This window comes from Lycium ferocissimum, chromosome 8 (assembly GCF_029784015.1).
Source record: "Lycium ferocissimum isolate CSIRO_LF1 chromosome 8, AGI_CSIRO_Lferr_CH_V1, whole genome shotgun sequence".
Lineage (NCBI taxonomy): Eukaryota > Viridiplantae > Streptophyta > Magnoliopsida > Solanales > Solanaceae > Lycium > Lycium ferocissimum.
Window position 1 is genome coordinate 46,696,152 of NC_081349.1, and position 17,500 is coordinate 46,713,651.

At 33.1% G+C, this 17,500-nt stretch overlaps 3 protein-coding genes across 8 annotated transcripts in view; 2 read left to right on the forward strand and 1 right to left on the reverse strand.

The window, feature by feature from the left end:
- The first annotated feature begins 1,178 nt into the window (after positions 1–1,178).
- On the forward strand, positions 1,179–2,450 carry LOC132066428 (stemmadenine O-acetyltransferase-like). Its single transcript, XM_059459741.1, has one exon. It carries the CDS (start codon positions 1,179–1,181, stop codon positions 2,448–2,450), a length of 1,272 nt encoding a protein of 423 aa, XP_059315724.1.
- Positions 2,451–2,762: 312 nt separating this feature from the next.
- On the forward strand, positions 2,763–3,714 carry LOC132068651 (calmodulin-like protein 3). Its single transcript, XM_059462308.1, has one exon. The coding sequence runs from the start codon at positions 2,956–2,958 to the stop codon at positions 3,406–3,408; it is 453 nt and encodes a 150-aa protein (XP_059318291.1). The 5' UTR covers positions 2,763–2,955; the 3' UTR covers positions 3,409–3,714.
- A 954-nt stretch (positions 3,715–4,668) lies between these two features.
- The window catches only part of LOC132068650 (uncharacterized), a 19,636-nt gene continuing 6,804 nt past the window's right edge, over positions 4,669–17,500 (reverse strand). For 3 of the 6 annotated variants that reach the window (XM_059462303.1, XM_059462307.1, XM_059462304.1), the window contains exons 2-9: positions 9,723–9,870; positions 9,351–9,512; positions 8,989–9,150; positions 7,625–8,767; positions 6,444–6,481; positions 6,190–6,352; positions 5,390–5,476; positions 4,669–4,915 (exon numbers count right to left, since the gene is read on the reverse strand). In XM_059462303.1, coding sequence (XP_059318286.1) covers positions 5,453–5,476; positions 6,190–6,352; positions 6,444–6,481; positions 7,625–8,767; positions 8,989–9,150; positions 9,351–9,512; positions 9,723–9,866 — 1,836 coding nt within the window. In that variant the 5' untranslated portion in view covers positions 9,867–9,870 and the 3' untranslated portion in view covers positions 4,669–4,915; positions 5,390–5,452. Of the gene's footprint in view, positions 4,916–5,389; positions 5,477–6,189; positions 6,353–6,443; positions 6,482–7,624; positions 8,768–8,988; positions 9,151–9,350; positions 9,513–9,722; positions 9,871–11,624; positions 12,948–17,500 lie in introns of those variants that run through there. The other 3 variants (XM_059462306.1, XM_059462302.1, XM_059462305.1) reach the window with 3 other exon arrangements.

A 17,500-nucleotide genomic window follows, 5' to 3' on the forward strand; every position in this document is an offset into this window, starting at 1 on the left:
TGATAAATTATCTAATAAAGGACAAAATCAAATCAAAGCGAGAGAGAATTTTAATAGATATATCTTCTAATACAAAGCTCTTGGATCGGTCGAAGCCAACCCAACAATCACGGAAATGCCTATTTATAGTTTATCCTCTATGGGCCTTATCTACATCCTGGAGCCCCCTTGATAAAGAAACCTAATATGGATAAGGTTCGGTCGTGCGGTCCGACACCCGTACGACGTCGTAAGCAGGCAACAAGATTACCACACGTGGCGGCGAATAACCGATTATCCGACCAACGGCCACGACCGAATGGACACGAAGAAACCGGACTAACGGCCACCGACCGATTCCGCTATGCTTGAACCGGCAAACGGCCACGATCGATTCCGCTATGCTTGAACCGGCAACGGCCACGGTCGGCCGGTTAATGGAGGAGAGATCGGACCAACTACTACGGGCCGAAACCCCACACGGCCACTTTAATCAAAGCTTCTTCAAATTTCAAGCGCTATTATTTCTTCTTTCCTTTATTCGCCGCACTTTCATGACAACGTTGTCCGGTTTTTACCGTATACAATATTAACATAAAGCTTGTATATCATAAAAGGTGTATAAATATTAGAAAAAATTCAAGCTTTGAATTTGTGTCTTACATTATGTGCAAAATACAATAAAGTGAATAAATTCATGCAAGAGAATAGTGCATCTTGTCCTCCAGTCTCTGGTTTGAAGATCACTTTTTAAAACTTAGTTTTCCCCGCTCTCTCGGATAACCAGTTTTACCAGCTTTAAGTGTTCTTTTGTTTAATCATTCGATTGGTATTCGAAGCTTACTGATTTTGACTAATTAGAATTCGTGTCGTACAGGGAATATCTCCCTATTAGAAGTTTGTCCATTTCTACAACTCGAATACAAGACTCTAATAGGTGGAAAAACCTCATCCAGTCTACCACATTTGTTGATGATTCTGCCGGCATTAAGACTCTTTTGGCGTGAAGTTGAAGGTCACTTTCATTACAGTTTCGTATTCCTTGGAATCTCTTATCCTCACTTTGTTCTGCTTATATGCAGACAAAGGTCACTTTCAAGAAACATAATATGCGCATAGTACTCTGCTTATAAACAATTCTTTGAGAGGGTCTAAAGTTGTACAAGAAAACTAAATCAACATATTCTCAGTGACGGAAAATGGATATCAAAGTTGAGATCATCTCTAAAGAAATAATCAAACCGTCTTCTCCAAGTCCTAAGAGCCCTATCAGCCACAAGCTCTCTCTTTTAGATCAAAAGGCTCCAAATTGTTACACTACTTTCGTTCTCTTCTACCACAAGAACTCAAGCAGTAATTTGGAAAATATTTTCGATTCTCTTAAAGTATCCCTCACAAAAACCTTAAATCACATGAACCCACTTGCAGGAAGAGTAAAGGATGGATTTACAGTAGACTGCAACGGCCAAGGTATTGATTTTTTACGTGCCAAAGTTCATGAAGACGTGTCAAATGTGCTTAAGAACGTGAAAATTCAAGTCCTGAGAAAATTACTACCAATGAATCCATTGACAAGATCAGATGACAATGTCTTGTTGGCACTACAAATAAACTGTTTTGTTTGTGGTGGAATTGCAATAGGTGTCTGTATTAGTCACCTTATAGCTGATGGTTCTTCCATTGCCACCTTCCTCAACACTTGGGCAAGCATTTGTCGTGAGAAAAATGACAGCATTAATATTTCAGACAATTTGTTCGTGGATTGTACTTCCGTTTTTCCACCAAAAGAGGTCCACAATTTTTCGGTGTTTCAGTTTGGGAAAAAAGATCAAATTCCACCAAAAATGGCAGCAAGAAGATTCGTGTTCGATGAGTCCAATATTTTGGCTCTGAAAACAAATGCAGATTGTTCAACTTCTCGAGTAGAGGCTGTGTTAGCCTTTGTATGGGAAGCAATTATTGCCGCTATGCAGAAAAGGAACAATAATAATGCTATCAAAAATTATGTAATTAGAATTCCAATAGACTTGAGGAGAAGAATTCAACCTCCATTACCTCAACAAATCATGGGAAATATCATTCACATGGCAGAGGCAAATTGGGAAGTTTCTGAGGGAGCCTTGGATTATAAGTTATTAGTGAAAAAAGTTAAAGCTTCAATAAAGAATGTTACTAAACATGGTTTTGATGCAAAGCATATGGATGATACAGTAAGTGCAATAAATAAAGAAGTGGGAATACTAAGCTCCACTAGTTTGTGTAATTTCCCTTTTCATGACATTGATTTTGGATGGGGTAAGCCAAAATGGGCATCTGTTGGAGCCATAGCTCCAAATTTGGTTGTTTTAATGGACACTAGTGATGGGAAGGGAATAGAAATATGGCTTGGGTTGGTAGAGGAAGACATGGCCATATTTGAGAAAAATAAAGAATTCTTCAAATATGTTTCACTAAGTCGATCTATTTTCTGAATGCATGTTTCCTTCATTCACATATTTTTACGAAGGAACAAATTGTTTTTACTGGTCATATAGATATACAGAACATGTCAAAAACCTATTTATCTCAATTGTAACTGACTGCTCAAATCAACCCGGAGGCAACACCTATCCAAATTTATGTCTCTTTATAGAAATATATGTGAAAATGTGATATTAAAGAAAAGTTCTATTTTTTTTAAACCTAACAAAGTGGAAATGTAATAGTGGGCGAAGGGAAAATACAAAATGAAAATTTTACTAATAATTTACAAAATTTTCTCTACCAAAGAAACCAAAATCACCACACAATAATAGTGTTACACACTCAAAAGAACGCCCCTGCCAACCATTTTGTTGAGAATTTTCTGTCTAAGACTCCTCCTTGACACAATTCTTTTCTTTTGTGTCCAAAAGTTCAGGCCATTTAATCTTCTCCCAAAACTTACTACTAACAGCCTGAAAATCAATAACTATATCGTCGTTCCCCCACAGAATAATGGAATCGGAAGAGCTCAAGCGTGTCTTTCATATGTTTGACAGAAATGGTGATGGCAGGATCACAAAGAAGGAGCTGAATGACTCGTTAGAGAAAATGGGGATCTTCATGTCCGATTCAGATCTGGCGCAGATGATCAACAAGATCGACGTGAATGGCGATGGCTACATTGATATTGACGAATTCGGTGCTCTATATGAGACCATAATGGAAGACCGAGACGAGGAGGAAGACATTCGAGAGGCGTTCAATGTGTTCGACCAAAATGGGGACGGATTCATTACCGTAGACGAATTGAAATCCGTCTTGGGATCGCTTGGTCTCAAGCAAGGGCGGACCATTGACGACTGCAGGAGGATGATTAAGAAAGTCGACGCTGACGGAGATGGAATGGTGAATTTTACAGAGTTTAAGCAGATGATGAGAAGCGGTGGATTTGCTGCATTGGGTTAAAGAGAAAAATCAGCAAGAAAAAAATTGAAACAGAAAAAATCAGCAAGACCTTGAACTTGGAGGTTGGAATCTTGCTACTCTTAAAGCAAAGGTCCGGGTCAGTTCTTAGAAGAAATTTTTGGTATGGAGCCTTTACCACCTTAATAGACCAATTTGACGCTAATGTTAATTAGTCAATCACGAACTTGGAATACTAGACGACTAAACCAGAAAGAACAAAGAAGTAGAGAGAAAAATACCCATTTTCCGCACAGTTATGTTTGTTTGAATAGAAGGGACACAAATAAAAAGAAGTTTTCCTGCTCTTTCCGCAGGTTGTGACTTGTAAATAGTTTGTTATATTTTCTTTGAAAAAAATATTTTCTTTGGCTCCTCCCTTGAAGAATCTTGATAGAAAAGTATTATTCCCTCATTTTCATTTTACTAGTATCTATGTACGCTACCTCTTGAGATCTAAAGGTTTATATTGTATCTCTTCTCCTCTATTCTGTTTAACAGGTGATGTGAAGAGAGATTTTCATTTCTTCTTTTTTTCTTATTTGCAAGTTAATGAAAGATTTCTTCTTTCTGTTCTATTACTCTTTCCTTAACCCTGTTTTAATATCCATCTCTTGAAACCCCAAGAACACAGTTTCTCACAGAAGCTTTTTCTTGCTTCTATTCCATTCTCCGTTGTGATCTTTTTTACGTGTGAGTGTTAAAAGAATTTCTCGTTATCTTCTTTTTCAATTTTTTTATTTTTGGGTTTTCCAAATTTTCTCCTTTCTTAGAAGCATGTCTCACTTCACACTAATATGATTTGGGTACAGAAGTTCATGAATGACAACCAGAATGCTCTTAAGATTGAATGGAACCTTCAGTATTATATCCTCCAGTACATTTCAATGGACCCTTAGATTGAAGACACTAGTTCATCTGAAATTTAAAGGCTTAAATCATATCTTCTTTCCTCTCCTTCCTTCGTCACCTTGTATTTTCCACCACTACTGTTACTGACCTTTTACTATTCCTCTTTGGTTGATTAAATTATCAATCAATCTCTTTCTATATTACTTTAAAGAATACTAATATCTAACCACAGAAAGCAGTACAAAGAGACTAGTTGCCTCATTCACCACGTCTGGAAGAAAGGCATTTACTGGTAATGCTTCCAACACATATTCCTTTGTGCCGATGAAAACTAGCATAGGGTGGACAGTTGGAAAAAAGCTGTGATAAAGGATCAAGATCAATGAATTATTTCTATGAAATATAACTAAATTGGGGGCAAACAAGAGGCATTCATTCCCCTCTTGACTTTAAGCTGCAGAGTTCCGATCGAGTGACACAAACTGGTCTATAACAAATAGCGAAGAGGTGCAAACTCTTAAACAATGAGGCATAACAACAAAGGAAAGTCCAAAAAAGAAGAAATTGTTATTCTAGCTGAATGAAAACTAGATGACGTTAAACAAATTGGCCTGACCTCAAATAAATTATTCTCTTGTATACAGAATAGAGGAACCACCTGCAGCATGTCACAAATCAGTTAGGAAAGTGAGATAAAGGACTCCACAAATGTATGATTTTAAGAGTTCGGACTAAAGCATGATGCGTATATACCAAACAGTCAGAAATCAAGATAGATTTTGACTGAGTGCCATATTAACTGATTTCACGAAATTTAGCTGAGCATACAGCACAAAACTAAAAACCTTCAGTTAACTTCTTGATTTTATCAGACTAACTCTTGAACCTACGTGACTAGAACTGCTGCAGCTGAAATCTAGTCAAATAGAAGTGTATGACATGTGTCCATTCTTAGGCACTCACGTTCACAAAAAGTTCTCGAGAAATTTAGAGCTGAATTTAACATGTTTGCCGAATGGACGATAAAGTTAATAGGAAATGGAAGCAAACAACATCAGGATGCAGGAATCAAGAAACATAATTTATTCACCTCGTGAACTAATCAAAGCTGAATTTCAGGATTTGTACTTACAAGAATATGTATGGTGTACACCAGTACTGAGAGTTTAATATTACATAGGCGGATCTCTAACACTTAGGAATTCCATGCCACCAGTCGCTGCACAAAAAATCAAATTAAAAGATATTTATCTATATATATATACATGGGTAAGCAATATCCAATCACATTACTATGCCATATGTGGAGGTCTCTGGAGGGGCATTTAAGACATGGGGTTAAAAAAGGATATCATTTTGCAATAGGCAATGGCGATAGAATCAACATTTAAAGACAGGAGCACTGATGGTCCTTTTTCCCGCCACCATTTTCAGCATTCTGTCTGTTATGACGGTACCTTATTTACACAAATATTGATTTGATCAGGGATTTGATTTACGGATTTGATTAGACTTTGTAAATATACACCTACCAAATTGTACACTCGTAATTAGTATAAAAGCTTGAGGGAATAATCAAGCTTCTGAGTTGAATTGTCTCTTTTTGTACTAGTTGGACACAGGCTTTTCCCACTTAGCTACAATCTCACCCTACATCTTGGTTGTGAGTGGATCTCCCTTTTTTTAATCAGTGTGAAAGGATATCATTTTTTACATATCATATGATAAAGAATGGTGACAGCAGAAAGTAATGGTACAGTAACAGGTTGCTGAATATTCCTACCCTATTACTACTCCAACTTCCAGACAAGAATGTTAGATAATATATGGTTTCTGTTCAATATTGAATTTGAGAACCACGTTCAATCCATTTGCTAATTCGCTTAGCCAATTTAATGAGCAAACACTACAGCAACACCATTAAATGCAAACCTTAGAGACAAGCCGAATAGATCTTCTAGGAAGACTTTGTAGACGTGTTGCACTTCTCAAAATTCTCCCATCATTACATTGATGAACATTATCAGATTTACCGTCATGCGTCTTTCTCTTCTTCCCTCCATGGGATAATTGCTCCTGCTTCTTCAAAAGCTCTCTGCAAGTGGACAAGTCCAATAACAAAATTTTCATCCTTTTGTCATCAGAGTCTATAATTCACAGCATCTTAATTTAGGAAGAGAGATTACTCTGAAGCTTCTGATCTGTTGGCATAGCTGTCCCTTGCCTGTAAAAAGAAAGACATCATGACGTTAACTTGTTTCAGGTTTTCATTTAAAGAAACAAAACATATAAATTATAATAGGACAATCACGAAAACAAACGTCTACATGCTTAGTGATCATTTCTAATCACATGCAAAGAAAAAGAGGATAAATATAGAAAGTAGGCAAGCTGAGAAATGGAAGAGCTGTAAAATTGAAAATACGTATCTTCCACTAAGTCGAGCCAATAGTAGTCGAAAAGGACAGTCACACAAACATCAAAATAGAACTAATACAAATTTGATCAAAACCAATAAACCCACATTCATTCCCAAATCCAACTATCTAATTCCATTCCATCCAAGGCACCACCACTGCTAGAGTAGTGTGATGACTGTGATCCACTGTCACTGTAACAAACCATCATCACAACTGCTGCCATTATATCCGGGGCATGTTTCACCTTTGCCTTTCTCACCCCTGGAGCCTCCACCGCCCAAATGGTGTCCCTTACCCCCGCTGGTTCCGCACAATTGAGATAAGATCAAGGTTCAGGCCATTCATCCTCTCTATCACGTCCCTCAGCTTTGAAGGTAACGCAGCCAAAACCCCTAGATCTACAGGTCTGGTGGTCGTCAGTGATCTTTGATTTGAGCATTTCACTAATCTGAGCAAAAGCCCTTGCAATGGTTTGATTGGAGGTAGCCCATTCGAGCCCACAGACACCTATACAGTATACACCACATTGGCAGATGACTTCTTTTTTTTCTCTCTGGGGGGGGGAGAGAGAAAGGAGGAGAAATCCAAATAGAGTAAGGAGAGCTGCTTACTTTATTATTTAATATTATTTCACAAATTATCAGACCAGTAATAAGCTTATCAAAGTAGATATAACCCTACTAATGAATGCCATGTCACAAGCTAAGAAACATGTCTTGAATAAAGCGGGTACGCTCAGATTGCCAAAACAAAAGAATATCATTTACGCAATCCTCAAAAGTTGAAGTTAAACTATTTGTAGAGCAGAAACTATATTTCAGACTGGTTGGACATCAGTTAAAAAATCTAGACAAGGAATATTGGGCTACATAAAATCATGTTCGCAAAGCAATGACCTACAAAGATACCATAGCAAAATGCACCAGATTATGCTAAGAATATATTACCCCTCCATCAGCAGATGAAGGCGTGTCATCCAGGAAAATGCTGCAGCTATCCTCACAAGCAAGGGGTAGTTGACTTCTGAGGCTCTCTGCTGCATCAACCAAATTTCTAAGGCCATCTTTTCCAGAAGAAGAATATGATGAAAGTTGACGATGACTGCCCATTTCTGAAGCTTCTATCTCTGCAAAATCAGTTTCCGAAGAGAGATGAGATAGCACAAGAAGCTTCTCTGAGACACAACTTTGCTGCCTTTCAGAATTGAGACAACCTACATCACAGAGCCTAGTATTCTGATTTTCAATTTTATTATGTTTTAGCCCTGGCACATCTGCAAGGGAACTGATAGCTACTTTCTCCAACGATGCATGAAAAGATTTACACAGACTAGTATCGAAGGCCTCTGTAGTGTTTTCTGGGTTATAAGCCTCAACACTGACAGTTTTATTAATAGCCACTGGTTTTTCTGAAGCTTGAAAGGTATTCAGACCCACACATTTGATCTCCTCTCCCGTAAAAGTATTTACATCAGTGATATTCATGTTCTGTACACCACAAATGTTTCTAAATGATGATGGGCTTCCCTGTTTTCCTTCTGGACGTGTAAGATTTTCTACAGAACCATCACGTGACTTTGTCGTTGCTGAAAATCCCAAAGACGCATCATCTGTATTTGCTGTATGACATACATCAAAAGTACCACATAAACTTGCGGAAGAAACAGTTTGTGCATGGCCACTGTTAAATCTACTATCTGAATCTGTTTTCCAGATAAATGAACTTGTCATTTGTCTGTTATTCCCTAGGTATTGAATCTCCTGACAGAAACTTTGAAATTTGTGATTCTGCGGATTGTGACATACACACACCTTCTTTTCCAATCTTTTAAAAGAGTCTGATGGGCATGAATTCAAGTCAACGTAAAGGTTGATTCCATCTTCTGATGAGACAGAAAACTCAAAAGAAGGCACATGCATTGGCTTTATGTCAGAAGTAAATGCATTCTTGGAAAAACTTATTTGTGGACTGTGAAGTCTTTGATTGAAACCCTTCTCATCACACTGAGTGATGAATCTTGAAAACAATATCTCTCCAGAAGAATCTAGAACGTTGTACCCATTGCCTTCAGAAGTTTCTATATCTGCTTTCTGCATCAAGACAAACTTGTATTTCAGTGATCAACCAGGGCATCTAAGCACGGATGTAATAACAAACAAAACCTCGTCAAGTATTTTTGAGATGATCGTGTCACAATACAAATTCATAATGAGCTCATCATCATGTATCAGATGCTTATCTCACCCTAATTTTCATATTCATTCATCACAACAGTAAGATTGTCTATCATCAACCCAAAGCCAACATTTACCTTGAAGTAATTGATCAAAGAATTCACGAGATTGGGTTTTGTCTTATAAGGAGACAAACCGTACTTCTTGCACAATTCTTGAAGCTTTTTCTTGGGTAGGCTGTAAATGGAATTTCCACTCTCCTTTGTCTTCATCTCTCTAAAGGAAAAACTCTCTGCTCCCTGCATCAAGACAAACTGATACTTCAGTGATCAATCCAGGTCGTCTAAGAAGGTCATGTGACAACCAAGAACCTTAAATCAGGCGTTTTCTAGATGATCGTAAATAATACAATTCCCAATTTATTCAGTTTCATCCATGAGATCTCACCCAAATATTTACTTTTATTCACCCAAAAATTAATATTTTCTTCAACATCTACCTTGAGGTAAGTGATCAAAGAGTTTACAAGATTAGGCTTTGTCTTATAAGGAGATAAACCGTGTTTCCTGCACAAATCTTGAAGCTCTTTCTTAGGTAGCCTGCTAACGGAATTTCCACCGTCCTTTGTCTTCATCTCTTTAAATAAAAGCTCATCTGCACCCTGCAGCACGACAAACTTGTATTTGAGTGGTCAATCCAAGTCAGCTAAGCAGGTTCCAAAACAATCAATAAACTTGAATAAGGTATTTTCAAGATGATTACATCAAGAATACAATTTCCTAATGAATTCATTTTCATTTATCATATGTTTAATCTCACCAAAACATTCACTTTTATTCACCACCAAAATAAGATTGTTTCCGACATTTACCTTGATGTAAGGTACCAAAGAATTCAAAAGATTGGGTTTTGTCTTGTAAGGAGATAACCCGTGTCTCCTGCACAAGTCCTGAAGCTTTTTCTTGGGTAGGGCCGGTAGGCTGCAAATAACATTTCCATTGTCCTTCGTCTTCATTTCTCTGAATGAAAATATATAAGCATCAAGCAGTTGTCCATAATTGCATTAACGTTTCTTGAGATGAAAACTACAGATTAACAAGTAAACATAATCTAGAAAACTAGAAGCTCTTTCTGTCATAGGTTGCGAAACAAATTCTCAACTCTGTGAATCTTTTTCCCTTAACTGTTAGAGTGATTATCTCACAATAAATAAATTTCAAGAGACATGGGAAATACAGATGAAATATCAATGTATTTAAACCAAACAAAAAAAACAGTCTTTTACTTTTCTTTGTACGTGAGTAATGTATAACATCTTTTCATCCATTGCATTTTAAGCATCCTCCTAGGAGTATGAGTATAAGTATTAGTTGAATATATCTGGTATTTGAATGTATCACAGCGTAAAGTAGAAAAAGTTCATTCTATTAGTAAATTCTAACTTTAATGGTGTAAATGTCACCAGTTCTGTATATAAAGCTCAGATGCTCAACTGCAACGGAGCTTCCAAAGCAAAAGGCAGTTGGAAACTTAAAGAAGTAATAGGGGGTTAACTCTTTCTGTACAATAGCACGTGTTACAGGGATGATCTAGCATTAAATCTGCATAAGAAACTAGAAAGATAAAGAAGTTAACAGTTTCAACCAAAAAAAAAAAAAGAGAAAGGTCCCATGCACAAACTTTGTCTCAAATCTTCTCTTTCTCATGCAAATGTACCAGCATCACACCCTTGGCAGAAATTGAAATATACTTCTAAGTGAAACTTTCTCAGACCCTTAAGTTTATTATCTTATCGATTGCTCATTTAACAGTCTTACCAGGCAAAAAAGGAATCATATAACTCCGGGTGAATCTTGAAAACTCCCAGTAAATATTGTCAATGTGTATATTTCCATTAAAGGAAAATATAGGAATAGCCAACACTGAGTTTATGGTTTCCTTTTGCTAAGGCCAAGCAAACACATCTAACACAAGCTAACAAATCGCTCAGAGATCAGCACAACCTTTGTTACAGTTAGAAAATATTATGCTCCATTTAGCAGGAAATAGAAGTTTCTAATTTTTATCAATCTTCAATCCCTTCGAATTGCTGAGAGCACAATATACACTCAAAGTCAAAAACCAAGTCCAGATGGCCTTTTTTAAACTAGACATACATTTTGACATTTTACTCCCCCATTTTGTACTAGAGAGTAGAGACACCAAATAAAGTGAGTATTCAACATTTTATAAATCCTTAAAGAACAAGAAGCGCCAAGACATGCACAAGCATTTTGCTCGTTACACTTTCACTTTCCTAACCTTCTCTCCTGGACTCCACACCAAATGAAAACAGGTACAGCACCCACCACATAATATAAAAGTTCATAGTTGTAAGGAGGTAATGCCTTTAGTAACATAACCAATGTGAATTGTTTCACTAAGTGGTGACATAATTCACCAATACAACCACCTCTATATGAGAAATCAAAAGGGCATACCTTATACACACCCTTCCCTATTATCATATCATTACTCCTAATTAATAAATTCAATTTTTTTGTTGAAGGGAATTTCATTAAATGGCGTCAAGAAGATGCATACCAAAATTACAACACAAGGGAGTGTCTACTCCTATACAAAAAAAACAAATCAATTTTTAATACCAATAACATAGCACCATGCACTACTGACTTCTAACCAGAATACATTAAACAATCAGTTAAACATTCAATTTGAAGGACTGGCTGTTTTCAATATTTTAAGTAGGTAAACACTCTCAAGGTTCAATTACCATTAGGTAAGAGAACACTTCCGTCCTGCGAAAGTCTATGGTTACGATAAAAGGCGTTGTAATCCTTTCTAAGAAGATAGAGAAGGACTGATGTAGGTGAAGAAAATCTTGAAAGAAGATTTTCTCTTTAACTGACCCTACATCGATAGAGAAAGTATCCATATTCTCCTAGCTTTCTTCCATACAACCTCCTGATATGCTCCTTTAACATGAGGAATTGGAAGCCTTCATCTTTAAGTTTCTTGTGCTCACTGTTCCCCTCTGCTGGGCTCTCTAAGTTTCCTTGTTTTTTCTGTTATATCTTTCTCCTTGGCACTTTACATGACCACATATAGATGTTACTTCTCAGAAAATGTGAGTATCAGTTGTTGACTACTAATAGCTCGAATAAATACAATAACTTTGTTTTCACTTACATGAAACATTGCTAAAACAACGGATTTATCCAATGTATAAAATCAAAATTCCAATGGCTTTGGCTACTCTAACCTTCCCCACCACGATTTTTTCTTCCTTTTTTAGGTATTTCATTGCGAAATAAGAAAGAAAGAAAAAATTGTATTTTCCTAGGTGTCAAAAATCTAGTAAATAAAAGAAGTCAAAATGGTAATAGTGGTCTCCTTCGTTTCTATGGTTACTTCTTAAACGGTGAGGTCTTCTCTATACACCTGAGCCTTTACTTTATACAGTTAAGGGAAGTTTTTACTTTTTACCTTTGCTAACCATCAAGGGATAGTTTGGTAGCTTGTTTGGAGATGAGTTATGCAGGTATTAAATCCTGCATCAGTAATACCATGTTTGGTGGTTGGTTAGGAGGTAAGTTATTCATGTATAAGATTAGTACGGTGTTTGAATTGCAATTTTGTATCAGGGTATTTGACTGGGCACGAAGTTTAAGAAATAAAGGAAGACTTTTGAACTTGTGGTCTAAAACAAACCATAAAAAAAATTTATGGCTACAAATCATTTCAATAAGGGTAAAAAGGTAAATTTAAAGTTGAATTGTTACTAAATAAAGAAAGGTGTCATTCTTTTTGGATGTACTATGAAGGAAAGAGTCATATAAATTGGGTCGGAGGGAGTATAAGTTATGAGGTATTTTATGCAAGATAGAAGGTGGAATAACTAATACTCCCTCCGTTTCAATTAGTTTGTCTGGTTTTGACTTGGCGGGGATTTTAAGAAAGCAAAGAAGACTTTTGAACCCCGTGGTCTTAAACTAAACATATATTAGAATGTACCAAAATATCTTTTAATCATGTGGTCTTAAAGATGCCAAGTGGAAAGTTGGGATTGAAGAGTTTTCAAAAAAGGAAAAAGGCATTCTTTCGTAATGGGACTAAAAAGGAAAGTAAGACAAACAAATTGAAACAGGGTGTACATGAATAACTAAAGCTACATAAAATAATGCATAGATTCCCTCATAGCTAATCATTCTAAATTAATACCTACAAAAAAAAAAATTTTAAAAAAATTTTTAAAATTAAAAAAAATTTAATTTTTTTTAATTTTTTAAAAATTTTAAAAGGTTTTTTTTTTTTTTTAAGGGGGGAAAAAAAAAATTAAATTTTTTGGTTTTTAAAAAAGGGAAAAAGGGGTTTTTTTTTTTTTTTAAAAAAATTTTTTCCCAAATTTTTTTTCCCCCAAAAAAAAAAATTTTTTAAAATTTTTAAAAAAAAAATTTTTTGGGTTTGATTTTTTAAAAAACTTTAAAATTTTTTTAAAAAAAAAAAAAATTTTTTTTAAAAATTTTTTTAAAAAAAAAAATTTTTTTAAAAATTTTTAAAATTTTTTAAATTTTTTAATTTTATTTTTTTTTTTGGGGTTTTTTTAAAAAAAAAAAAAAAATTTGGCTATTTTTAAAAAAAAATTTTAAAATTTTTTTTCTTTTTTTAAAAAAAATTTTTTGGGGGGGGGGGGGAAAGGGAAAAAAAAAATTTTTCCCAAAAAAGGGGGGGGGGGGGAAAAAATTTGGGGGGGGGGGGGGGGGAGAAAGGGGGGGGGGGGAAAAAAAATTTTTTTTTTTTTTTTTTTTTTTTTTTTATTTTTTTTAAAAAAAAATTTTTTTTTTTTTTTCCCAAAAAAAAACCCCCAAAATTTAAGAAAAAAATTTTGGGTTTTAATTTTTAAAAAATTTTTTTATTTTTAAAAAAAAAAAATTTGGGGTTTTTTCCCTAAAAAAAAAAGGAAAAAAAAAAAAAAATTTTTCCCCGGCTTTTTTTTCCCAAAATTTTTAAAAAAAAAAAAAAGGGGGGGTTTTTTTTTTTTGGGGAAAAAATTTAAATTTTTTTTTTTTTAAATTTTTTTTGGGGAAAAAAAAAAAAAAAACCAAAAAAAAAAAAAAAAATTTTTTTTTTTTTTTTTTTTTTTGGGGGGGGTTTTAAAAACCAAAAAATTAAATTTTTTTGGGGGTTAAAATTTTAAACCCCAAAAAAAGGGGGCCCCAAAAATTTTTAATTTAACCCCCCAAAAAGGGGGGGAAAAAATTTTTTTTTTTAAAGGAAAAAAAAAAAATTTTTCCCAAATTAAAAAACCCCAAAAATTTTTTAAAAAAGGGGGGTTTTTTGGGGTTTAAAAAAAAAAATAAAAAAAAATTTTAAAATTTTTTAAAAAAAAACCCCAAAAAATTTTTAAATTTAAATTTTTTTTTGGGGTTTAAAACCCCCCCCCAAAAAAAACCCCAAAAAAAAGGGGTTTTTTTTTTAAAAAGGTAAAAAAAAAAATTTTTTTTAAAAAAAAGGGGGGGGAAAAGGGGGGAAAAGGTTTTTTTAAAGGGAAATTCCTTTTCCCCCCTTTTTTTTTTAAAAAAAGGAAAAAATTTTAAAAAAAAAAAAAAGGGTTTTTTTTTTGGGGGGAAAAAAAAAAGTTTTTTAAGGAAAAAAAAAATTTTTTTAAAAAGGTTTTTTTAAAATTTTTCCCCCAAAAATTTAAAATTTTTAAAAAAAAGGAATGGGGGCAAAGGTTTTTTTAAAAAAAAAAAAAACCCCTTTCCCTTTTTTTAAAAAAAAAAAAACCCCCAAAATAAAAAAACCCCAAAAAAATTTTTTTTTTAAAATTTTTTTTGGGGGAAAAATTTTTTAAATTTTTGGAAAAAAAAAAAATTTTTTAAAAAAAATTAAATTTTTTAAATTTGTTTTTTTTTAAAAAAACCCCATTTCAAAAATTTGGGAAAAATTTTTTTTTAAAAATCCCTTAAATTTTCTTTTTTTTTTTTTTAAAAAAAAAAAATTTTTTAAATTTTTTTGGGAAAGGGGCCCCCCAAATTTTTTAAAAAATTTTTTTAAATTTTTTTTTGGGGGGGTTTTGGGGGTTCAAAAATTGGGGCCCTTTTTTTAAAATTTTTTTAAAAAAAAAAAGGGGGTTTTTTTTTTGGGGGGGAAAAAAATTTTTTTTGGGAAATTTTTAAAAAAAATTTTAAAAAAATTTGGGTTGGGAAGGGGAAAACCAAAAAAAGGTTTGATTTTTTTAAAAAAAAGGAAAAAGGACGGGGTTTTAAAAAAAAAAGGGGTTTTTTTAAATAAAAAAAATTTTTGGGGGAATTTTATTTTTTTTTTTTTTTTGGGGGTTTTTTTTTTTTTTTTGGGGGGGCCCGGGAAAAAAAAAGGGGGAAAAAAAAGGAAAAAAAAAAAAAAATTTTTCCTTTAAAAAAAAGGGGGAAAAAAGGGAAAATTTGGGGAAAAAAAAAAAAAACCCCAAAAGAAAAAAAAAAATTTTTTTTTTTTAAAAAAAAACCCGAAAAAAAACCCCAAAAATTCGGTTTTTTTTGGGGGGAAAAAAAAAAAAAGGGGGGGGCCAAAAAAAAACCTTTAAAAAAAAAAAAAAATTTGGGAATTTTTTAAAAAAAAAGGGGTTTTTTTTGGGAAATTTTTTTGGGGGTATTTTTTCAAATTTTTTTGGGGGAAACCCCGGGGGGAAAAACCCCCCCCTTTTTTTGGGTTTTTTTTAAAAACCCCTTTTTTTTTGGGGGGAATTTGGTTTCCCCCCCTTTTTTTTTTGGTTTTTCCTTTTTGGGGTTTATTTTTAAGGGGGAAAAATTTTTCCCTTTGGAAATTTCCTTTTTTTTTTTTTGGGGTAAATTTTTTTTTAAATTTGGGTTTGGGGGTTTTTGTCCCTTTAAAAAAGGGGGTTTTTTTTAAAAAAATTTGGGGGGGAAAAAAATTTTTTTAAAGGGGCCTTTGTTTATCAACCTTTTTTTAAAAAAAGGGGGGTTTTTTTTTAAATTTTTTTTAAAAATTACCCCTTTTTTAAAAAAAAAAAAAAAAAAAAAAATTTTTTTTAATTTTTTTTTTTTTTTTCCCCCCCCCCCAAAAAAAAAACCCCCTTTTTTTTAATTTTTTGGGGTTTTGGGGCCCTTTTAAAAAAAAGGGGGTTTTGGGGTTAAAAAATCCCAAATTTAAAAAATTTTTTCCCAAAAATTTTTTTAAATTTTTTTCCCAAAAAAAAAAGGGGGGGGGGAAAAAAAGGTTTAACCGGCCCAATTTTTTCCCCCCCGGGGGAAAAAAATTTTTTTGGGGGGGGGCCCCCCCCCCAAAAAAAAAAAAAATTTTTTTGGGGAAAATTTTGGGTTTTTTAAAAAAATTTTTATTTTTTTAAAAAACCCCAAAAAAATTTTTTTTTAAAAAAAAAATTTTTGGTTTTTTTTTTTAATTCAAATTTTTTTTTTTTTCCCATTTCCCCTTTTAAAAATTTTTTAAAATTTCCCGTTTTTCCCTTTTTCCCCTTCCCCCCTTTTTTTCCTTTTTTTTTTTTTTTTTTCCCCCTTTTCCCTTTTTCCCTTTTTTTTAAAAATTTTTTTTTTAAAAAATTTTTTTTCCCAATTTTTTTAAAACAAAACCAAAATTTAAAATTTTAAAAAAAACCCCCTTTTTGGCCCCCCCCGGGAAAAAAAAATTTTTTTTTTTTTTTTAAAAAAAAAAAGGGTTTTAAAAAAAAAGGGGAAAAATTTTTTTAAAAAAAAAAAAAAAAGGGGGGGAAAACCAAAAAATTTTGGGGGGAAAAAAATTTTTTTTTGGGGAAATTTTAAAAAGGGTTTAAAAGGGGGTTTTTTTTTTTAAATTTTTTTTTTTTTTTTAAAAAAAAAAATTTTTTTTGGGGGGGGAAAAAAAATTTGAAAAAAAATTTTTTAAAATTCCCGGGGGGGGGAAAAAAAATTTTAAAAACCCTTTTTTTTTTTTTTTTTTTTAAAATTTTTTAAAAAAAATTTTTTTAAAAATTTTTTTTAAACCCCCCAAAACCGGGGGTTTAATTGGGGTTTTTTAAAAAATTTTTAAACCCAAAAAAAAAAAAAATTTATTTTTTTTAATTTTTAATTTTAAAAAAGGGGTTTTTTTTGGGGGTTTAAAAAAATTTTTGGTTTTTAAATCCCTTTTAAATTTTTCCCCCCCCTTTTTTTCCAAAAAATTTTTAAATTTTTTTTTGGGTACTTTTTAAAAAATTTGTTTTGGAAAAAATTTTTTTTTTTTGATTAGTTTTTTTTAAAAAAATTTTTTTCCCATTGGGGGGAAAAAAATTTAAAAAAACCCCTTTTTTTGGTTTTTAAAAATTTTTTTTTATTAAACCCCCTTTCCCGGGGGGTTTTTTTGGGGGGGAAAAATTTTTTAAATTTTTGGGTTTTTTGGGGGGGAAAAAATTTTTGGGGGGAAAAAAGGCCCCCCTTTTATAAAATTTTAAAAAAATTTTAAAAAATTTTGGGGGGCCCCTTTTTTTTTTTCCCTTTTTTTTTTTTTTTTGGGGGAAAAACCAAAAATTTTTCCCCCCAAAAAAGGAAAAAAAGGGGGGGGTTTTTTTTTTAAAAAAAATTTTTTTTTGGGTTTTTCGGTTTAAAAAATTTTTTTTTTTTTTGGGGGTTTCCCTTTTTTTTAAAACCCGTCCCCCCA

Bases quoted from the DNA above. Each gene is read 5' to 3' on its own strand.
- LOC132066428 (XM_059459741.1), top strand. From the start codon at position 1,179: ATGGATATCAAAGTTGAGATCATCTCTAAAGAAATAATCAAACCGTCT.
- LOC132068651 (XM_059462308.1), top strand. From the start codon at position 2,956: ATGGAATCGGAAGAGCTCAAGCGTGTCTTTCATATGTTTGACAGAAAT.